The 22,898-nt window shown below is 39.0% G+C and overlaps 1 protein-coding gene across 1 annotated transcript; it reads right to left on the reverse strand.

The window, feature by feature from the left end:
- Positions 1-1,229: 1,229 nt before the first annotated feature.
- On the reverse strand, positions 1,230-21,919 carry LOC121535542 (carbonic anhydrase 4-like). Its single transcript, XM_045206093.1, has 9 exons — positions 21,891-21,919; positions 4,440-4,506; positions 4,323-4,349; positions 3,985-4,155; positions 3,691-3,839; positions 3,005-3,100; positions 2,816-2,894; positions 2,476-2,639; positions 1,230-1,689 (listed from the first exon to the last, which is right to left on the reverse strand). The coding sequence occupies exons 2-9, from the start codon at positions 4,504-4,506 to the stop codon at positions 1,498-1,500; spliced, it is 945 nt and encodes a 314-aa protein (XP_045062028.1). The 5' UTR covers positions 21,891-21,919; the 3' UTR covers positions 1,230-1,497.
- Positions 21,920-22,898: the final 979 nt, after the last annotated feature.

Consider the following 22,898-nt stretch of genomic DNA (forward strand, 5'->3'; position numbering starts at 1 on the left):
GCGAGTGCTACAGTCAATGTGTTAGTAGAACTTCAGTAGCGTTTTCCTCAAATTTGCTTTGTTAAAATCCCCAGCTACAATAAATGCGTCCTCAGGATATGTGGTTTCCAGTTTAGTGTAGTGTAGTTCTTTGAGGGCCGTCGTGTTATCGGCTTGAGGGGGATATAGACGTCTGTGACTATAGCCAAAGATAATTCTCTTGGGAGAAAATATGGTCGGCATTTGATTGGGAGGTATTCTAGGTCGGGTGAACAAAAGGACTTGAGTTTCTGTATGTTATCACAATCACACCATGAGTAGTTAATCATGAAACAAACTCCCCCGCCTTTCTTCTTCCCGGAGAGTTCCTTATTCCTGTCTGTGCGAGAACCCAGCTTGCTGTATGGACGAAGATAGTATACGTTTACATGCCAGTACCATGCCCCATTTTAGTTTGTTATGATGGCGTCAGGTGTGGTCAATAGGCTACGTTGCCGTCTTTGCTGGCTACTTGATATAAAGAACCTTGCATACAGCTGCAGGTGGTTGGCTGGATTATACTGCTTAACCCCCTAGAGTCGATTTCCACAGCCCCGTAGAAATAGAGTTAGCATAATAATAAAACATCCCCATCAAAATCAAAACTACCTTAGATGTATGCTTAGTTGCAATCAAACCAACTCATAAAAGTCTGTCGGTGGTATGAATATTTGGAGGAACTGTAATACAGAAACCAGCTACACTCTGAATGTACACAGTGTGTGTATTGGTGTGTATTCTCAGATATTTTTCTATTCTACTGAAAATGTTATATGAATACCTGAATTCCTTTTAATATTCTCCAGTATTATGTATGTGCAACTTGTAATGACATTGTGGGTGCTATACCATTTGATTTGAAGTGACTTAGAGGATTCTGGCATGTATTTTCAAGCATGTTGCCATGGCCCCTACCACTCCCATTGTTTCACCAACAGCAAAGCTAATAAAACAAAAAAAAACTAAGCCATATCTTTGGTCAATGTCTATCAGGATCACTTTTAAAAGTGAATTGAATTACTTTTGTCTGTAAAATGTATTATGTTGAATGTTTGTGTACTGCCCCTTTAAATGGCATTCATTTCTACCACATTAATATGACAACACTAATATCTACTTCAAAATTCTGAAAACTAAATGATACTTTAATCAAATGATGGTAGATATGTGTTTTAGTACTAAGGTGGATTGTACTCAAGCTGCACATTATGTAAAGGACACATGTATTTTTTATTTTTGCTAAAATAACAGTCGGTTTAGGTCATTTTATTTCAGATAACATTAATTACATTTATAAATAATTCTGTTTTGAAGATAAATAAGTTAACACATTTCGCTATGATTGTTGCTTTTTCCAATAGTTTCTCCTTGGGGTCAAGATGACCCCTTTTGGTAATCGATGTAAGATATATATGTTGGTAGCTTGAGGGTTCATGGAGATATGGAAGTGCACTTCAGGTGAGGCGTTACTTTCCGACACTAAACCCTCAGCAGCATGCAGGCCAGGGCCATAAGGCCCAGAGAGGAGCACGTTGTGGAGGCTCCCGACGCTGTGCGGCCCTGGGTTGTCACCACCCAGTCGTTGACAGGCTGGATGTTCCTGAAGGTGTTGGTCATCAAGGCAGAGGTGGTGTTGTGGTCAATGTGCACTGTTGTGCTGAACAGATCAATCTGAGTGGAGAAGGTTAATTAATTGCAAAGACATAAGTGCTGGCCCAATGGCTTTACCCACTGGGCATAGACGTCAGTTCAACATCTAGTTTTAGTTGAGCTGCCAAGTAATGTGAAATCAACTAAACTTTGAGGCAATTGCTCTCCAAGTAAATACATAAATAGATCACAAAAATAACTTTAAGGCATGTCATTGCATTTTGGAAAAAAATTTGATGAAAATAAGAAATTCCTGAAATGTGTGTACATATGCCGTACATATGAATTTTCCTGCACAGAGCGAAATGCTAACTTTTAGTGTACTCAAGGTTTAAAAAGGCTTCTAAAGTTTAATCTCCACATTAACATTTCTGACTTGATTTGCCCTAACAATTTTTTTTGCAGCCCTTATAAAAAATTTCCTTTAATTATAATACACATAACAATCCATATTTCCTTTTGCTGCAGGTCTATTTCCTGCTGTGTGAAACTGCCTCAATTTGAGATATGGGATCTGTATGTTCATGACTTGTTGCAGAGCCAATTAATATATCACAATCTCTTTTGTTGTACCACCCCAAATGATAGTATATATTCTCCCTTTCTGTCGAATCCCTTACTAAGACCATGTTGGGTAATATTTCTGAATCATTACTTATATAATGTTTCAAAAGCAGAATGGATAAGGAATGGAGCCTGCACTTAAAGATATTTGAATGTAGTCCATGTTTCATGTCGGAGGAATGTTATTTTTCTGGTAAGTAGAAATGGTGTTCAGTTTATTATGAAATTGTTGCACAAACTCACCAAGTCCTTGCTGACTTTGATAGGGTCCTTGAACACGGTCCAAACCACAGCCTCATTGCAATTTGGAGTGGTCAGGGAGCCAAGGTAACGGTAGTATTTGGTACGGTCCACCCCTTCCAGGAGCTCATCCAATGAAATAGCATGAGTAATGTTTACATGCTCATCTTGAGGAAGAGAGAGAGATACAATTTATACTAAAATCATATGCTACTGAAATGGAACAAGAAAATTACTTATTTTGAATTCAAAAGAGAAAAACTAATCCCAAATCCTCTTCCAAACTTTATTTTGAGAAACTAGTTCTTGATCAAATCAGAGCCAGTCAAATTTCTGCTCTCACCTTTTAGTGTGATGTTGGCCAAGTAGGATGTCAGAGTATTCCAGGCTGCTGGTGAACCAGTTGCATTACCCGGCATGGCCTGTTTGAAAACAAAGACTTCAGTCATAAAAAACTGCAATAAAACATTTAAATGCCAATCTACTATGGAAAAATTGATAACATTTCTAGGAAGGTTAAGCATCCGCTCACCTCTATGAAGAAGCCAAGAGCAGCGAGTCCCGTGCTGTCTGCAATGGCCGAGGTCGTGTTACCGTTGTGCGAAGACTTGGCATTTACTATGTGCAACTGAAAGGTAAAGCATAACAGTTGGTCTAAAAAGTTATCTGAATCCATTGGAAAATACAAACGTTGGAATGATACATTTAAAAAGGTAGCCTACAATCTGCCATATTTACAGCTGTTCAAGGGTAATTTCAATTAATGGTATATGCCCACTGATTCTTGAGGAACAGAACTTATAAATGCCTCATGAGCTCAGTACAACAGTCAGACTATTGCACTATTGCATCTATGAATTTGAGAGTGGTTACAATTCCCCATCCGTCAGCTTTATAGTAAACCAAGTGGCGGGGCTGCTGTTTGGCTAAATGAAGACCTTGACATTGATCCATTGCAGTATGTTATATGTGCATCAGTATGAGAAGTGTCACCCCATGTGACATGGGCTACATTCAGATTCTCTACCCTTCTCCCAAAGTGTACTAATACACTTCCACTCATAACTTTAAAAGGAATGGATTAGTGTTTGGAATATGGTGGAAACTCCCTCCAGCCATGCTTGCATCAATCCATGAAAGGGGGAGTGAATGAGGGCACACTTCTGGAGAAGGGTAGAGAATCGGAACACAGCAATGTTGTGTTGAACCTTCCCATACCTCCATGGGGTAGCGGGTTCCATCCACTGTGTGCTCCGACCCAGGGACTGAGGTACCGTTGCCCCAGTGGAGGTGAAACTGCAGGCTGTCATAGGCCTCAAACAGGGCCCCACCTGCAACCTGGACGCCACTCATAAGCTCCACTTTGACTGAAAGAAAGAGAGGAGGAAAGAAAAAAGAGGAATTGGTTCCATTTCTCACATTAGGGTTCCTGGTTTGGTTTTTACATTATCCTCAAGTGGGGACTTTGTGTGTATGGATTGAGAAGGCAAGGCATCCATCCATTCTCCTCACCAGTGTTGCCTGTGTTCTTGATAGTCTTCATTGTAGAGTTGTCTCCGTATTTGGTGAAGGTGAAGGCAGTCAGGGTTGTGTCGCCCACTGCCGATGCAGAGACGATGTTGATGGGAGACTGACGGGATCCATTGCAATGTTCACTGGCAATGGTGGACCAAGTGGTGTCATCTTAACATGGAATCAATCATACCATGGTGTCAATGTACCATAGTTTTATAAGGGTAATATAATATGCTAATACATCAATTCTATAGTCTATTATACACTGGCATCACAATCACTTCAAATTATGAATAGAAATTCCAACGTAACCAGGGGGTAAAACCAATACTTACCACAACTAGGATCATGGTAACACCACACTGTTAAAATTGAAGAAGGGAAAAGTTATGCAGAGTCACAAAATGGATAGAAGAGTCACAGGCCAACAAAATAATAAAATAATCACTTACAACCACCTGCAGCACTGTATGCAGTGGGGACAAAGAGTGTCGCAACGATAACCACAAGTCGATTCATCTGAAAGCGAGATAAAGGCAATTATGAATGGAGAGCCCACTGAGCACCGACCGACGCCGGACATCAATGCACATAGAAAAGTGGTTAAAATTTGGTCAGTCCGTCCTGGCCTTGATTTCAACATCCACAGAAGGAGGTTTTGGTCCGGTCTTGACCGGCCCTTGATTTCAACGTCCACAAACATAGACATCTATAATTGGTTACGATTTGGTCCAGTCCATACTGGCCTTGATTTTACCCAAACATAGACATCGATATTTCACAAGTTTGGACACTACTGTACTCTACTATGCTCTACTATACTGTGCTGTACTGTACTGTGCTGTCTAAACCTGTGAAACATAGACATCTATGATTGGTTCAGATTTGGTCCAGACTGACCAAATTTGGTCTTGTTTGGGGGCGGAGCACATTAGAATAATACCCAGTGTGCTTTGAAAGTGTTAATTTTTACATTTTGGTCATTTAGAACACACTCTTGTCCAAAGTGACTTACAGTCGGTGCATTCAACTAAGATAGATAAACAACCACATACAATGTCACAGTCATATCGAGTTGGGGTGTTAACCCCGGTGTCCTGGTACAGATGTAGCCACCTGGCTACCACTACCCCGGCCACCAACTCTGCACCATCCGCGGCAACTTGCCCATGCCCCCCCCGCTCCGCTTCTCCTTCACACAAATTCAGACAGCTGATGTTCTGAAAGAGCTGCAAAATCTGGACCCCTACAAATCAGCTGGGCTAGACAATCTGGACCCTTTCTTTCTAAAACTAGCCGCCGAAATTGTCGCAACCCCTATTACTAGCCTGTTCAACCTCTCTTTCGTAACGTCTGAGATCCCCAGAGATTGGAAAGCTGCCGCGGTCATCCCCCTCTTCAAAGGGGGTGACACTCTAGATCCAAACTGTTACAGACCTATATCCATCCTGCCCTGCCTTTCGAAAGTATTTGAAAGCCAAGTTAAAAAAACTGATCACCGACCATTTCGAATCCCACCGTACCTTCTCCGCTATGCAATCCGGTTTCAGAGCTGGTCATGGGTGCACTTCAGCCACGCTCAAGGTCCTAAACGATATTGTAACCGCGATCGATAATAGACAGTACTGTGCAGCCGTCTTCATCGACCTGGGCAAGGCTTTCGACTCTGTCAACCATCGCATTCTTATTGGCAGACTAAATAGCCTTGGTTTCTCAAATGACTGCCTCGCCTGGTTCACCAACTACTTCTCAGATAGAGTTCAATGTGTCAAATCGGAGGTGTCTGGTTAGACTGTAAACTCTCCTTCCAGACTCACATTAAGCATCTCCAATCCAAAGTTAAATCTAGAATCGGCTTCCTATTTCGCAACAAAGCCTCCTTCACTCATGCTGCCAAACATGCCCTCGTAATACTGACTATCCTACCGATCCTTGACTTCGGCGATGTCATTTACAAAATAGCCTCCAACACTCTACTCAGCAAATTGTATGTAGTCTATCACAGTGCCATCCAGTTTGTCTCCAAAGCCCCATACACTACCCACCACTGTGACCTGTACGCTCTTGTTGGCTGGTCCTCACTACATGTTCGTCGTCAAACCCACTGGCTCCAGGCCATCTATAAATCACTGCTAGGCAAATCCCCACCTTATCTTAGTTCATTGGTCACCATAGCAGCACCCACCCGTAGTCTGCGCTCCAGCAGGTATATCTCACTGGTCATCCCCAAAGCCAACACCTCCTTTGGCCGCCATTCCTTCCAGTTCTCTGCTGCCAATGACTGGAACGAATTGCAAAAATCTCTGAAGCTGGAGACTCTTATCTCCCTCACTAACTTTAAGCATCAGTTGTCAGAGCACCTTACCGATCACTGGACCTCTACACAGCCCATCTGAAATTAGCCCACCCAACTACCTCATCCCTATATTGTTATTTATTTTGCTCTTTTGCACCCCAGTATCTCTATTTGCACATCATCTCTTGCACATCTAGCATTCCAGTGTTAATACTAATTGTAATTATTTTGCACTATAGCCCATTTATTGCCTTACCTCCATAACTTGCTACATTCGCACACACTGTATATATATTTTCTGTTGTATATATTGTTTTTTGACCTTATATTTTTTTACCCCATATGTAACTCTGTTTTGTTGTTTTTATTGCACTGCTTTGCTTTATCTTGGCCAGGTTGCAGTTGTAAATGAGAACTTGTTCTCAACTGGCTTACCTGGTTAAATAAAGGTTAAATAAAAAATAAAAAAATAAATGTAAGATCTTAATTTGACCCAAATAGGATTTTTACGTACCAACTAACCACATATGTTATAGCAATCTGTCAGTCGATGACACAGTCTTTGACATGGAATGAAACCATTGGTTGATGCATGCAACATCTGACCAGGGGAGTGCGACCAAAATGTATGTCGGGAAAGGCTGGCATTAAACTCCACCTTCACCTGTTGTTGGATATCTGTCAGGTTCTCCAGTAAAACTGAATCCTTTCAGTTTACTTTGTGTGCATCCAAGAAGCAAACGTGAGTAAATAGACATGCATTTTTGTTTGACTGTTTTCACTGATGCAAATGGTTGTTTTGAGTTGCCTCACGAATGTTTATAAACGTATATGCAGCTCCAGGAGCAAATGTTCCTTTCTTATTTTGCTCCATTTACTATCTCTTTTATTTATGAATGAATTCCGGAGTTAATTATTTCCGGTCGGAGGTAGAATAAATTATGTAATGTTGAAACTATAGGGATGAATTCTGATTGTTAACTGTTACTGAGAATGTTGTAGAAGTGTTATGTTGGTTCTTCAGAACTTTGCAGATGGCCACTGCCAGTTCTGATGCTTTTGATAAGTGCAAGTGACAGATGGGAGCAATTACAAATATTCCATAGGCCTACTGCAATCAAATTTTTTATTCCATACTGAAATCCTATTTTAATTGGAAATGTAGCTTTTGAACATGCACATAAATCTTATTTTTATTTTTATTATTATTATTATTTTTATTTTTTGTTATTTTTTTTTTGGGGGGTGGGGGTGGATCAGCTTAATATTGCAGAGAGATTGTATCTTCTATCAATTTAATTGTCTGCATCACTTCCAATCCCCCATGTTTTTTTGTTTTATATATACAGTGGGGAAAAAAAGTATTTAGTCAGCCACCAATTGTGCAAGTTCTCCCACTTAAAAAGATGAGAGAGGCCTGTAATTTTCATCATAGGTACACGTCAACTATGACAGACAAAATGAGGAAAAAAAATCCAGAAAATCACATTGTAGGATTTTTTAATGAATTTATTGGCATATGATGGTGGAAAATAAGTATTTGGTCAATAACAAAAGTTTCTCAATACTTTGTTATAAACCCTTTGTTGGCAATGACACAGGTCAAACGTTTTCTGTAAGTCTTCACAAGGTTTTCACACACTGTTGCTGGTATTTTGGCCCATTCCTCCATGCAGATCTCCTCTAGAGCAGTGATGTTTTGGGGCTGTCGCTGGGCAACACAGACTTTCACCTCCCTCCAAAGATTTTCTATGGGGGTTGAGATCTGGAGACTGGCTAGGCCACTCCAGGACCTTGAAATGCTTCTTACGAAGCCACTCCTTCGTTGCCCGGGCGGTGTGTTTGGGATCATTGTCATGCTGAAAGACCCAGCCACGTTTCATCTTCAATGCCCTTGCTGATGGAAGGAGGGTTTCACTCAAAATCTCACGATACATGGCCCCATTCATTCTTTCCTTTACACGGATCAGTCGTCCTGGTCCCTTTGCAGAAAAACAGCCCCAAAGCATGATGTTTCCAACCCCATGCTTCACAGTAGGTATGGTGTTCTTGGATGCAACTCAGCATTCTTTGTCCTCCAAACATGACGAGTTGAGTTTTTACCAAAAAGTTATATTTTGGTTTCATCTGACCATATGACATTCTCCCAATCCTCTTCTGGATCATCCAAATGCACTTCAGACGGGCCTGGACATGTACTGGCTTAAGCAGGGGGGACACGTCTCGCACTGCAGGATTTGAGTCCCTGGCGGCGTAGTGTGTTACTGATGGTTGGCTTTGTTACTTTGGTCCCAGCTCTCTGCAGGTCATTCACTAGGTCCCCCTGTGTGGTTCTGGGATTTTTGCTCACCGTTCTTGTGATCATTTTGACCCCACGGGGTGAGATCTTGCGTGGAGCCCCAGATCGAGGGAGATTATCAGTGGTCTTGTATGTCTTCCATTTCCTAATAATTGCTCCCACAGTTGATTTCTTCAAACCAAGCTGCTTACCTATTGCAGATTCAGTCTTCCCAGCCTGGTGCATGTCTACAATTTTGTTTTTGGTGTCCTTTGACAGCTCTTTGGTCTTGGCCATTGTGAAGTTTGGAGTGTGACTGTTTGAGGTTGTGGACAGGTGTATTTTATACTGATAACAAGTTCAAACAGGTGCCATTAATACAGGTAACGAGTGGAGGACAGAGGAGCCTCTGAAAGAAGAAGTTACAGGTCTGTGAGAGCCAGAAATCTTGCTTGTTTGTAGGTGACCAAATACTTATTTTCCACCATAATTTGCAAATAAATTCATTAAAAATCCTACAATGGGATTTTCTGGATTTTTTTTCCTCAATTTGTCTGTCATAGTTGACGTGTACCTATGATGAAAATTACAGGCCTCTCTCATCTTTTTAAGTGGGAGAACTTGCACAATTGGTGGCTGACTAAATACTTTTTTTCCCCACTGTATATATACTCCCCTTTATTACTTTTCAAACCCACCATCCTTTCCCTACTTGGAGTAAATTAGTGAACAACAATGCCCGGGCCTCTACTTCCGGTCTATAATTACTATCTACACCTTATGGACAGAGTTAATTTTACAATAATTCTAATATATATATATATTATTATTTTTTTATTTTTTTATTTTTTTATTTTTTTGCTCCTGAACTTCTTCTACTCTCAACCTCTACGATCATTTTCATGATGTCCATCCGGTTTGCTTCTATATGCCATATCTTTCTAACTGTGCTCTTTCCCAAAAGCTCCCAACATACAACCTATATACTTATTATGGACACAGTATGCTTACATTATTAGATATATTTGTTATTATTTGTTGTTTTTTGTTATTAGTCCCATCCTTCAACTCTATTCAATACCTCCCATCTATCTCTTAACACCACCCATATAGGATTTCTATTTGCCATATATATTTCAACCGTACTGTGATGTTTTACAAAAAGTTCTAAACCTTTCTATTCTCATTGCTTCTACAGATTGTGAATTAAAAATAAAAAAAATTTGCTAAAAGTATTATTATATTATTGATTGATTGACTATGACTTTTCAGATCACCCAGTAATGCTATCTGCAAGGTTAGTTCCAGGTAAATATTGCAATCCTTTAGCCATTCCTGGACCTGTGTCCAAAAACAAGCTACAAATGGACAGAACCAAAACAAATGATCTAATGATTCTGTCTCTTCACAGCAAAATCTGCAGAGCTGGGAAGATTGAATCCCCCATATAAATAACATTATATTGGTAGCAAGAATTTTATATAATAATTTAAATTGAAAGATTCTATTTTTTGAATCCGTGTCGTTTTTGCGTGTCAGTTCATAAACACTATGCCATGGGATCGGCACGTCAAAGATCTCTTCCCAACTATTTTGCAATCTATACTGGGACGGCTGTCAATCCTTTGGTCCTTAAGTGGAACTGATATACTTTTTTATTTATCACAGTTTTCCTTAACCAATTATGTTCTTTAATGCAAGGCCGACAGACAAGTTCCTTACTTTCTCCCCCTTCCACTTTCCTCTTCCACTTTTGCGGTAAGGCTGCAATTATTTGGTTGTAATTTTGGGTAGAGCAGACATTTCCATATGTTTTTGTTAGCTGCATGTGCGACATAACCCACCAGTCCTACCGATGATATCATTTACGAAGATTACACCTTTTTTAAACATTCTGTCAAAAAATAATGTTTTTTTGTCAATTAGTATATTTGAATTTAACCACAATATTTGTTGCATTATTTGTTCTGTCATTTCTGGAGGATTAAATTGAAATTGCAACTAACTTTCTATGGCTTCTTTTAGAAATAGTGACATTTGGGAGATTATTTCCTTTTCAAATAACTGAAAGTGAGAGGTTGTAATCTGAATAAAGGGAAATAGGCCTTTCTTGAACATTGGGTGAGACAATCTTACTAATTTGCTTGAGAACCAGTTCGGATTTAAGTATAACTTTTGTATGACTGAAGCTTTTAGTGATAGGTCTAATGCTTTAATATTTAATAATTTCTGTCCTCCGAATTCATATTCATTATATAAATATGCTCTTTTAATTTTGTCTGGCTTGCCGTTCAAATAAAATTGAATATTTTTTTCTCATATAATTTAAAAAAAAGTTTGCTAGGCGTTGGCAAGACCATAAGCAAATAGGTAAACCAGGACCTTGAAATGCTTCTTACGAAGCCACTCCTTTATTGCCCGGGCGGTGTGTTTGGGATCATTGTCATGCTGAAAGACCCAGCCACGTTTCATCTTCAATGCCCTTGCTGATGGAAGGAGGTTTTCACTCAAAATCTCACGATACATGGCCCCATTCATTCTTTCCTTTACACGGATCAGTCGTCCTGGTCCCTTTGCAGAAAAACAGCCCCAAAGCATGATGTTTCCAACCCCATGCTTCACAGTAGGTATGGTGTTCTTTGGATGCAACTCAGCATTCTTTGTCCTCCAAACATGACGAGTTGAGTTTTTACCAAAAAGTTATATTTTGGTTTCATCTGACCATATGACATTCTCCCAATCCTCTTCTGGATCATCCAAATGCACTTTCAGACGGGCCTGGACATGTACTGGCTTAAGCAGGGGGACACGCCTCGCACTGCAGGATTTGAGTCCCTGGCGGCGTAGTGTGTTACTGATGGTTGGCTTTGTTACTTTGGTCCCAGCTCTCTGCAGGTCATTCACTAGGTCCCCCCTGTGTGGTTCTGGGATTTTTGCTCACCGTTCTTGTGATCATTTTGACTCCCACGGGGTGAGATCTTGCGTGGAGCCCCAGATCGAGGGAGATTATCAGTGGTCTTGTATGTCTTCCATTTCCTAATAATTGCTCCCACAGTTGATTTCTTCAAACCAAGCTGCTTACCTATTGCAGATTCAGTCTTCCCAGCCTGGTGCATGTCTACAATTTTGTTTTTGGTGTCCTTTGACAGCTCTTTGGTCTTGGCCATTGTGAAGTTTGGAGTGTGACTGTTTGAGGTTGTGGACAGGTGTATTTTATACTGATAACAAGTTCAAACAGGTGCCATTAATACAGGTAACGAGTGGAGGGACAGAGGAGCCTCTGAAAGAAGAAGTTACAGGTCTGTGAGAGCCAGAAATCTTGCTTGTTTGTAGGTGACCAAATACTTATTTTCCACCATAATTTGCAAATAAATTCATTAAAAATCCTACAATGGGATTTTCTGGATTTTTTTTCCTCAATTTGTCTGTCATAGTTGACGTGTACCTATGATGAAAATTACAGGCCTCTCTCATCTTTTTAAGTGGGAGAACTTGCACAATTGGTGGCTGACTAAATACTTTTTTTCCCCACTGTATATATACTCCCCTTTATTACTTTTCAAACCCACCATCCTTTCCCTACTTGGAGTAAATTAGTGAACAACAATGCCCAGGGCCTCTACTTCCGGTCTATAATTACTATCTACACCTTATGGACAGAGTTAATTTTACAATAATTCTAATAATATATATATATTTTATTTTTTATTTTTTTATTTTTTTGCTCCTGAACTTCTTCTACTCTCAACCTCTACGATCATTTTCATGATGTCCATCCGGTTTGCTTCTATATGCCATATCTTTCTAACTGTGCTCTTTCCCAAAAGCTCCCAACATACAACCTATATATTATTATGGACACAGTATGCATACATTATTAGATATATTTGTTATTATTTGTTGTTTTTTTGTTATTAGTCCCATCCTTCAACTCTATTCAATACCTCCCATCTATCTCTTAACACCACCCATATAGGATTTCTATTTGCCATATATATTTCAACCGTACTGTGATGTTTTACAAAAGTTCTAAACCTTTCTATTCTCATTGCTTCTACAGATTGTGAATTAAAATAAAAAAATTGCTAAAAGTATTATTAATTATTGATTGATTGATATGATTTCAGATCACCCAGTAATGCTATCTGCAAGGAGAGGTAAATATTGCAATCCTTTAGCCATTCCTGGACCTGGTCCAAAAACAAGCACAAATGGACAGAACCAAAAAAATGATCTAATGATTCTGTCTCTTCACAGCAAAAATCTGCAGAGCTGGGAAGATTGTATCCCCCATATAAATAACATTATATTGGTAGCAAGAATTTTATATAATAATTTAAATTGAAAGATTCTATTTTTTGAATCCGAGTCGCTTTTTATGGTCAGCTCATAAACACTATGCCATGGGATCGGTACGCCAAAGATTTCCCAACTATTTTGCAATCTATAATGGACGGGTAATCCTTTGGTCCTTAAGGGGAACTGATATACTTTTTTATTTATCACAGTTTTCCTTAACCAATTATGTTCTTTAATGCAAGGCCGACAGACAAGTTCCTTACTTTCTCCCCCTTCCACTTTCCTCTTCCACTTTTAGGTAAGGTGCAATTATGGTGTAATTTTGGGTAGAGCAGACATTTCCATATGTTTTTGTTAGCTGATGTGCGATATAACTCCACCAGTCCTAGATGATATATTTACGAAGATTAACCTTTTTTAAAAACATCTGTCAAAAATAATGGTTTTTTTGTAATTAGTATATTTGAATTTAACCACAATATTGTTGCATTATTTGTTCTGTATTTTGGAGGATTAAATTGAAATTGCAATAACTCTCTATGGCTTCTTTTAGAAATAGTGACATTTGGGAGATTATTTCCTTTTCAAATAACTGAAAGTGAGAGGTTGTAATTGAATAAAGGGAAATAGGCCTTCTTGAACATTGGTGAGACAATCTTACTAATTTGGTTGAGAACCAGTTCGGATTTAAGTATAACTTTGTATGACTGAAGCTTTTAGTGATAGGTCTAATGCTTTAATATTTAATAATTTTGTCCTCCGAATATATTATTATATAAATATGCTCTAATTTTGGGCCGCTCCAAATAAAATTGAATATTTTTTTCTCATATAATTTAAAAAAAGTTTCTAGGCGTTGGCAAGACCATAAGCAAATAGGTAAACCAGGACCTTGAAATGCTTCTTACGAAGCCACTCCTTCATTGCCCGGGCGGTGTGTTTGGGATCATTGTCATGCTGAAAGACCCAGCCACGTTTCATCTTCAATGCCCTTGCTGATGGAAGGAGGTTTTCACTCAAAAATCTCACGATACATGGCCCCATTCATTCTTTCCTTTACACGGATCAGTCGCCCTGGTCCCTTTGCAGAAAAACAGGCCCCAAAGCATGATGTTTCCAACCCCATGCTTCACAGTAGGTATGGTGTTCTTGGATGCAACCAGCATTCTTTGTCCTCCAAACATGACGCAGTTGAGTTTTTACCAAAAAGTTATATTTTGGTTTCATCTGACCATATGACATTCTCCCAATCCTCTTCTGGATCATCCAAATGCACTTCAGACGGGCCTGGACATGTACTGGCTTAAGCAGGGGGACACGTCTCGCACTGCAGGATTTGAGTCCCTGGCGGCGTAGTGTGTTACTGATGGTTGGCTTTGTTACTTTGGTCCCAGCTCTCTGCAGGTCATTCACTAGGTCCCCCTGTGTGGTTCTGGGATTTTTGCTCACCGTTCTTGTGATCATTTTGACCCCCACGGGGTGAGATCTTGCGTGAGCCTCAGATCGAGGGAGATTATCAGTGGTCTTGTATGTCTTCCATTTCCTAACAATTGCTCCCACAGTTGATTTCTTCAAACCAAGCTGCTTACCTATTGCAGATTCAGTCTTCCCAGCCTGGTGCATGTCTACAATTTTGTTTTTGGTGTCCTTTGACAGCTCTTTGGTCTTGGCCATTGTGAAGTTTGGAGTGTGACTGTTTGAGGTTGTGGACAGGTGTATTTTATACTGATAACAAGTTCAAACAGGTGCCATTAATACAGGTAACGAGTGGAGGACAGAGGAGCCTCTGAAAGAAGAAGTTACAGGTCTGTGAGAGCCAGAAATCTTGCTTGTTTGTAGGTGACCAAATACTTATTTTCCACCATAATTTGCAAATAAATTCATTAAAAAATCCTACAATGGGATTTTCTGGATTTTTTTTCCTCAATTTGTCTGTCATAGTTGACGTGTACCTATGATGAAAATTACAGGCCTCTCTCATCTTTTTTAAGTGGGAGAACTTGCACAATTGGTGGCTGACTAAATACTTTTTTCCCCACTGTATATACTCCCCTTTATTACTTTTCAAACCCACCATCCTTTCCCTACTTGGAGTAAATTAGTGAACAACAATGCCCGGGCCTCTACTTCCGGTCTATAATTACTATCTACACCTTATGGACAGAGTTAATTTTACAATAATTCTAATATATATATATATTATTATTTTTTATTTTTTATTTTTTTATTTTTTTGCTCCTGAACTTCTTCTACTCTCAACCTCTACGATCATTTTCATGATGTCCATCCAGTTTGCTTCTATATGCCATATCTTTCTAACTGTGCTCTTTCCCAAAAGCTCCCAACATACAACCTATATACTTATTATGGACACAGTATGCTTACATTATTAGATATATTTGTTATTATTTGTTGTTTTTTGTTATTAGTCCCATCCTTCAACTCTATTCAATACCTCCCATCTATCTCTTAACACCACCCATATAGGATTTCTATTTGCCATATATATTTCAACCGTACTGTGATGTTTTACAAAAGTTCTAAACCTTTCTATTCTCATTGCTTCTACAGATTGTGAATTAAAAATAAAAAAAATTGCTAAAAGTATTATTATATTATTGATTGATTGACTATGACTTTTCAGATCACCCAGTAATGCTATCTGCAAGGTTAGTTCCAGGTAAATATTGCAATCCTTTAGCCATTCCTGGACCTGTGTCCAAAAACAAGCTACAAATGGACAGAACCAAAACAAATGATCTAATGATTCTGTCTCTTCACAGCAAAATCTGCAGAGCTGGGAAGATTGTATCCCCCATATAAATAACATTATATTGGTAGCAAGAATTTTATATAATAATTTAAATTGAAAGATTCTATTTTTGAATCCGGTGTCGTTTTGCGTGTCGGTTCATAAACACTATGCCATGGGATCGGTACGTCAAAGATCTCTTCCCAACTATTTTGCAATCTATAACGGACGGCTGTCAATCCTTTGGTCCTTAAGTGGAACTGATATACTTTTTATTTATCACAGTTTTCCTTAACCAATTATGTTCTTTAATGCAAGGCCGACAGACAAGTTCCTTACTTTCCCCCTTCCACTTTCCTCTTCCACTTTTGGGTAAGGCTGCAATTATTTGGTTGTAATTTTGGGTAGAGCAGACATTTCCATATGTTTTTGTTAGCTGCATGTGCGACATAACTCCACCAGTCCTACCGATGATATCATTTACGAAGATTACACCTTTTTTAAACATTCTGTCAAAAAAATAATGTTTTTTTGTCAATTAGTATATTTGAATTTAACCACAATATTTGTTGCATTATTTGTTCTGTCATTTCTGGAGGATTAAATTGAAATTGCAACTAACTTTCTATGGCTTCTTTTAGAAATAGTGACATTTGGGAGATTATTTCCTTTTCAAATAACTGAAAGTGAGAGGTTGTAATCTGAATAAAGGGAAATAGGCCTTTCTTGAACATTGGGTGAGACAATCTTACTAATTTGCTTGAGAACCAGTTCGGATTTAAGTATAACTTTTGTATGACTGAAGCTTTTAGTGATAGGTCTAATGCTTTAATATTTAATAATTTCTGTCCTCCGAATTCATATTCATTATATAAATATGCTCTTTTAATTTTGTCTGGCTTGCCGTCCAAATAAAATTGAATATTTTTTTCTCATATAATTTAAAAAAATGTTTGCTAGGCGTTGGCAAGACCATAAGCAAATAGGTAAACCAGGACCTTGAAATGCTTTCTACGAAGCCACTCCTTTATTGCCCGGGCGGTGTGTTTGGGATCATTGTCATGCTGAAAGACCCAGCCACGTTTCATCTTCAATGCCCTTGCTGATGGAAGGAGGTTTTCACTCAAAATCTCACGATACATGGCCCCATTCATTCTTTCCTTTACACGGATCAGTCGTCCTGGTCCCTTTGGCAGAAAAACAGCCCCAAAGCATGATGTTTCCAACCCCATGCTTCACAGTAGGTATGGTGTTCTTTGGATGCAACTCAGCATTCTTTGTCCTCCAAACATGACGAGTTGAGTTTTTACCAAAAAAGTTATATTTTGGTTTCATCTGACCATATGACATTCTCCCCAATCCTCTTCTGGATCATCCAAATGCACTTCAGACGGGCCTGGACATGTACTGGCTTAAGCAGGGGGACACGTCTCGCACTGCAGGATTTGAGTCCCTGGCGGCGTAGTGTGTTACTGATGGTTGGCTTTGTTACTTTGGTCCCAGCTCTCTGCAGGTCATTCACTAGGTCCCCCTGTGTGGTTCTGGGATTTTTGCTCACCGTTCTTGTGATCATTTTGACCCCACGGGGTGAGATCTTTGCGTGAGCCCCAGATCGAGGGAGATTATCAGTGGTCTTGTATGTCTTCCATTTCCTAATAATTGCTCCCACAGTTGATTTCTTCAAACCAAGCTGCTTACCTATTGCAGATTCAGTCTTCCCAGCCTGGTGCATGTCTACAATTTTGTTTTTGGTGTCCTTTGACAGCTCTTTGGTCTTGGCCATTGTGAAGTTTGGAGTGTGACTGTTTGAGGTTGTGGACAGGTGTATTTTATACTGATAACAAGTTCAAACAGGTGCCATTAATACAGGTAACGAGTGGAGGACAGAGGAGCCTCTGAAAGAAGAAGTTACAGGTCTGTGAGAGCCAGAAATCTTGCTTGTTTGTAGGTGACCAAATACTTATTTTCCACCATAATTTGCAAATAAATTCATTAAAAATCCTACAATGGGATTTTCTGGATTTTTTTCCTCAATTTGTCTGTCATAGTTGACGTGTACCTATGATGAAAATTACAGGCCTCTCTCATCTTTTTAAGTGGGAGAACTTGCACAATTGGTGGCTGACTAAATACTTTTTTCCCCACTGTATATATACTCCCCTTTATTACTTTTCAAACCCACCATCCTTTCCCTACTTGGAGTAAATTAGTGAACAACAATGCCCAGGCCTCTACTTCCGGTCTATAATTACTATCTACACCTTATGGACAGAGTTAATTTTACAATAATTCTATTATATATATACATATATATAGTCTCCTGAGTGGCGCAGTGGTCTAAGGCACTGCATCGCAGTGCTAACTGTGCCACTAGAGATCCTGGTTCGAATCCAGGCTCTGTCGCAGCCGGCCGCGACCGGGAGACTCATGGGCGGCGCACAATTGGCCCAGCGTCGTCCAGGGTAGGGGAGGGAATGGCCGGTAGGGATGTAGCTCAGTTGATAGAGCATGGCGTTTGCAACGCCAGGGTTGTGGGTTTGATTCCCACGGGGGGCCAGTATAAAAAAATATGTATTCACTAACTGTAAGTCGCTCTGGATAAGAGCGTCTGCTAAATGACTAAAATGTAAATGTATATATATATATATATATATATATATTATAATTTTCTTATTTTTTTATTTTTTTATTTTTTTGCTCCTGAACTTCTTCTACTCTCAACCTCTACGATCATTTTCATGATGTCCATCCGGTTTGCTTCTATATGCCATATCTTTCTAACTGTGCTCTTTCCCAAAAGCTCCCAACATACAACCTATATACTTATTATGGACACAGTATGCTTACATTATTAGATATATTTGTTATTATTTGTTGTTTTTTGTTATTAGTCCCATCCTTCAACTCTATTCAATACCTCCCATCTATCTCTTAACACCACCCATATAGGATTTCTATTTGCCATATATATTTCAACCGTACTGTGATGTTTTACAAAAGTTCTAAACCTTTCTATTCTCATTGCTTCTACAGATTGTGAATTAAAAATAAAAAATTTTGCTAAAAGTATTATTATATTATTGATTGATTGACTATGACTTTTCAGATCACCCAGTAATGCTATCTGCAAGGTTAGTTCCAGGTAAATATTGCAATCCTTTAGCCATTCCTGGACCTGTGTCCAAAAACAAGCTACAAATGGACAGAACCAAAACAAATGATCTAATGATTCTGTCTCTTCACAGCAAAATCTGCAGAGCTGGGAAGATTGTATCCCCCATATAAATAACATTATATTGGTAGCAAGAATTTTATATAATAATTTAAATTGAAAGATTCTATTTTTTGAATCCGGTGTCGTTTTGCGTGTCAGTTCATAAACACTATGCCATGGGATCGGTACGTCAAAGATCTCTTCCCAACTATTTTGCAATCTATACGGGACGGCTGTCAATCCTTTGGTCCTTAAGTGGAACTGATATACTTTTTTATTTATCACAGTTTTCCTTAACCAATTATGTTCTTTAATGCAAGGCCGACAGACAAGTTCCTTACTTTCTCCCCCTTCCACTTTCCTCTTCCACTTTTGCGGTAAGGCTGCAATTATTTGGTTGTAATTTTGGGTAGAGCAGACATTTCCATATGTTTTTGTTAGCTGCATGTGCGACATAACTCCACCAGTCCTACCGATGATATCATTTACGAAGATTACACCTTTTTTAAACATTCTGTCAAAAAATAATGTTTTTTTGTCAATTAGTATATTTGAATTTAACCACAATATTTGTTGCATTATTTGTTCTGTCATTTCTGGAGGATTAAATTGAAATTGCAACTAACTTTCTATGGCTTCTTTTAGAAATAGTGACATTTGGGAGATTATTTCCTTTTCAAATAACTGAAAGTGAGAGGTTGTAATCTGAATAAAGGGAAATAGGCCTTTCTTGAACATTGGGTGAGACAATCTTACTAATTTGCTTGAGAACCAGTTCGGATTTAAGTATAACTTTTGTATGACTGAAGCTTTTAGTGATAGGTCTAATGCTTTAATATTTAATAATTTCTGTCCTCCGAATTCATATTCATTATATAAATATGCTCTTTTAATTTTGTCTGGCTTGCCGTTCCAAATAAAATTGAATATTTTTTTCTCATATAATTTAAAAAAATGTTTGCTAGGCGTTGGCAAGACCATAAGCAAATAGGTAAACCAGGACCTTGAAATGCTTCTTACGAAGCCACTCCTTCATTGCCCGGGCGGTGTGTTTGGGATCATTGTCATGCTGAAAGACCCAGCCACGTTTCATCTTCAATGCCCTTGCTGATGGAAGGAGGTTTTCACTCAAAATCTCACGATACATGGCCCCATTCATTCTTTCCTTTACACGGATCAGTCGTTCTGGTCCTTTTGCAGAAAAACAGCCCCAAAGCATGATGTTTCCACCCCCATGCTTCACAGTAGGTATGGTGTTCTTTGGATGCAACTCTGCATTCTTTGTCCTCCAAACACGACGAGTTGAGTTTTTACCAAAAAGTTCTATTTTGGTTTCATCTGACCATATGACATTCTCCCAATCCTCTTCTGGATCATCCAAATGCACTCTAGCAAACTTCAGACGGGCCTGGACATGTACTGGCTTAAGCAGGGGGACACGTCTGGCACTGCAGGATTTGAGTCCCTGGCGGCGTAGTGTGTTACTGATGGTAGGCTTTGTTACTTTGGTCCCAGCTCTCTGCAGGTCATTCACTAGGTCCCCCCGTGTGGTTCTGGGATTTTTGTTCACCGTTCTTGTGATCATTTTGACCCCACGGGGTGAGATCTTGCGTGGAGCCCCAGATCGAGGGAGATTATCAGTGGTCTTGTATGTCTTCCATTTCCTAATAATTGCTCCCACAGTTGATTTCTTCAAACCAAGCTGCTTACCTATTGCAGATTCAGTCTTCCCAGCCTGGTGCAGGTCTACAATTTTGTTTCTGGTTTCTGGTGTCCTTTGACAGCTCTTTGGTCTTGGCCATAGTGGAGTTTGGAGTGTGACCGTTTGAGGTTGTGGACAGGTGTCTTTTATACTGATAACAAGTTCAAACAGGTGCCATTAATACAGGTAACGAGTGGAGGACAGAGGAGCCTCTTAAAGAAGAAGTTACAGGTCTGTGAGAGCCAGAAATCTTGCTTGTTTGTAGGTGACCAAATACTTATCTTTCTGTGTGGCTGTTAATTTGACATTATCAATAGAAAAAAAATCTCTACAATTAGCTTCAGTTAGAGGAGATGGAGGCGACTGAAAATAAAACATATGCTTAAAGTACTTTGTTTCTTCCTTCAAAATATCATTTGGTGAATTATGGGTGACTCCGTCAATTGTAACCAGTTTCATTAAGTTCTTTTTGGTAGCATTCCTATGTTGAAGATTAAAAAATAATTTTGTGTATTTTTCCCCATATTCCATCCAGTTTGCTTTATTTTTATAGTATATTACACTTGATCTTTCTTGAATAAGTTTCTCCATTTCTTTTTGTTTTTCCTCTAATTTATTCTGAGCCTCTATGTTACAGTTTTTATTGCCATCTATCTGTTCTGTTAGACTTTCTATTTCCTTTCTTAGTATAAACTCTTTTGACCTAAATTGCTTTTGTTTTCGAGATGAGTACTAAATTGCATGGCCTCTAAAGGCACATTTAAAGGTGTCCCATACAATAAGGGGATTCGCTGTACCTATGTTATGTTGGAAACAATCAGTTATAAATTCCTTTGTTCTAATTATAAATAAATTATCATCCAATGGGCTTTGATTAAATTTCCAATATCCTCGTCCACGTGGGAATTCAGAAAGAGTAATGTATATGCCTATTATATGATGGTCCGACCGCATTCTGTCCCCTATCAACACTTTTTTTACTTGCACAAAATTCTTTCTTCATTGACATGTAGATATAAGTGATTATGTATGGCTGAAATTTGGCCATAGAAACAATTACCAAAATAATATGTATTTTCAACATCCAGAAAAGTATTTTCAACGTCCATAAACAATGTATGTTCGATACCCCAACCTCACACTCTCTGCAATTCATACCTTGGTAAATTACTAGGCAGCATGAAAACAAGAAAATAAATAGTCACTGGCTTCCCATCACATGATTTGTCATAATTGCAGTGAAACAGCTAACTTCTTAGCCCAGCCTAGTCAATGAGATGTGCGCCACTTAATACATGTCATATCTTAAAAGCAGGCCATATTGTGCCATATGTCTCTTTGCATCAATGCCAGAATCCTTACCTTGAAGCCGCACCTGTCTTCACCTCTCCGTCCTGTACGCTCAGCCTCCCATCCTCACTCTATTTATTCAGTGGCACACCTCAACTAGAAATAATAAACACACCTCCTTTTTCACCCAGCCGGAGGGTTGCAAGTTGTGGGTTCAAAGTTGTGTAATACTGTAAAAAGAACGCCCATTTGGCAAGGCAGAAAGTTAGATGAGTTTTGCCAGGAACGTTATACAGTACCTGTGGCAATGACAGTAATGAAAGACTAACTGGGACCTTAAGAAAAATGAAACAGTACAGCTTAGCTAACTCAAAAATCTTGACTTCAGAGTAGTCCTCATAGCGGCACAACCAGTCAACCTAATACAACTGCTCCACACAAAATACATCCAAAATGGCACTTTATTTGCAATCTGACATAGACAAACTGAATAGATAAATATATAGATTGGGGGAATCTCTTCACACTCCTTGACTCCCATTTGAATAAAAGCATGTTTGCTCTCTTCAGAAGAAAAACTGGCCAGCTTTAAAAGAAGCATTCCTTCCTCCTTTCCGGCCTTCCTGACTTCACTAAAAATTAAACCCTGGTTACGTTCCTGCCTGTAGGAAACGTTATGCTGAAGTACTGAAATTCCCACAGAAGAACGTTGTTTCTTAACATTCTCTGAACTATTTGAGAACATTCCCAATGTCAAGGCAGTTGCAGAATGTTCCTACAACATTACAAACAATTTTAATTAAATGTAACCATGTTTAGAACTTTTGGGAAACCTGTTAAAGTAATGAAATACCAAGAAAATAATGTTTTTTTGTACTAAGAATTCTGAGAATGTTCCAAAGCCAAGCACCTATCCTGCACCATTCCCAGAAAGTTGTGGGAAGGTTGTATGCTAAATAACCATAGGACAACCACGCTCTCACCAAGCTTGGATAAATATTTGGTTCTCAGAACGTTATGTCGTCCTCTGTAGCTCAATTGGTAGAGCATGGTGCTTGTAACACCAGGGTAGTGGGTTCG

This window comes from Coregonus clupeaformis, chromosome 21 (genome assembly GCF_020615455.1).
Source record: "Coregonus clupeaformis isolate EN_2021a chromosome 21, ASM2061545v1, whole genome shotgun sequence".
Classification (NCBI taxonomy): domain Eukaryota; kingdom Metazoa; phylum Chordata; class Actinopteri; order Salmoniformes; family Salmonidae; genus Coregonus; species Coregonus clupeaformis.

What these genes read in the sequence shown, in the direction of transcription:
- LOC121535542 (XM_045206093.1), bottom strand. Translation starts at nt 4,506, where the DNA reads ATGAATCGACTTGTGGTTATCGTTGCGACACTCTTTGTCCCCACTGCA. An exon ending in GAACCCGCTACCCCATGGAG is followed by an intron (nt 3,101 to 3,690) that starts GTATGGGAAGGT and finishes TTTACCTTTCAG; the next exon opens with TTGCACATAGTAAATGCCAA. An exon ending in TCAAAGTCAGCAAGGACTTG is followed by an intron (nt 1,690 to 2,475) that starts GTGAGTTTGTGC and finishes TTCTCCACTCAG; the next exon opens with ATTGATCTGTTCAGCACAAC.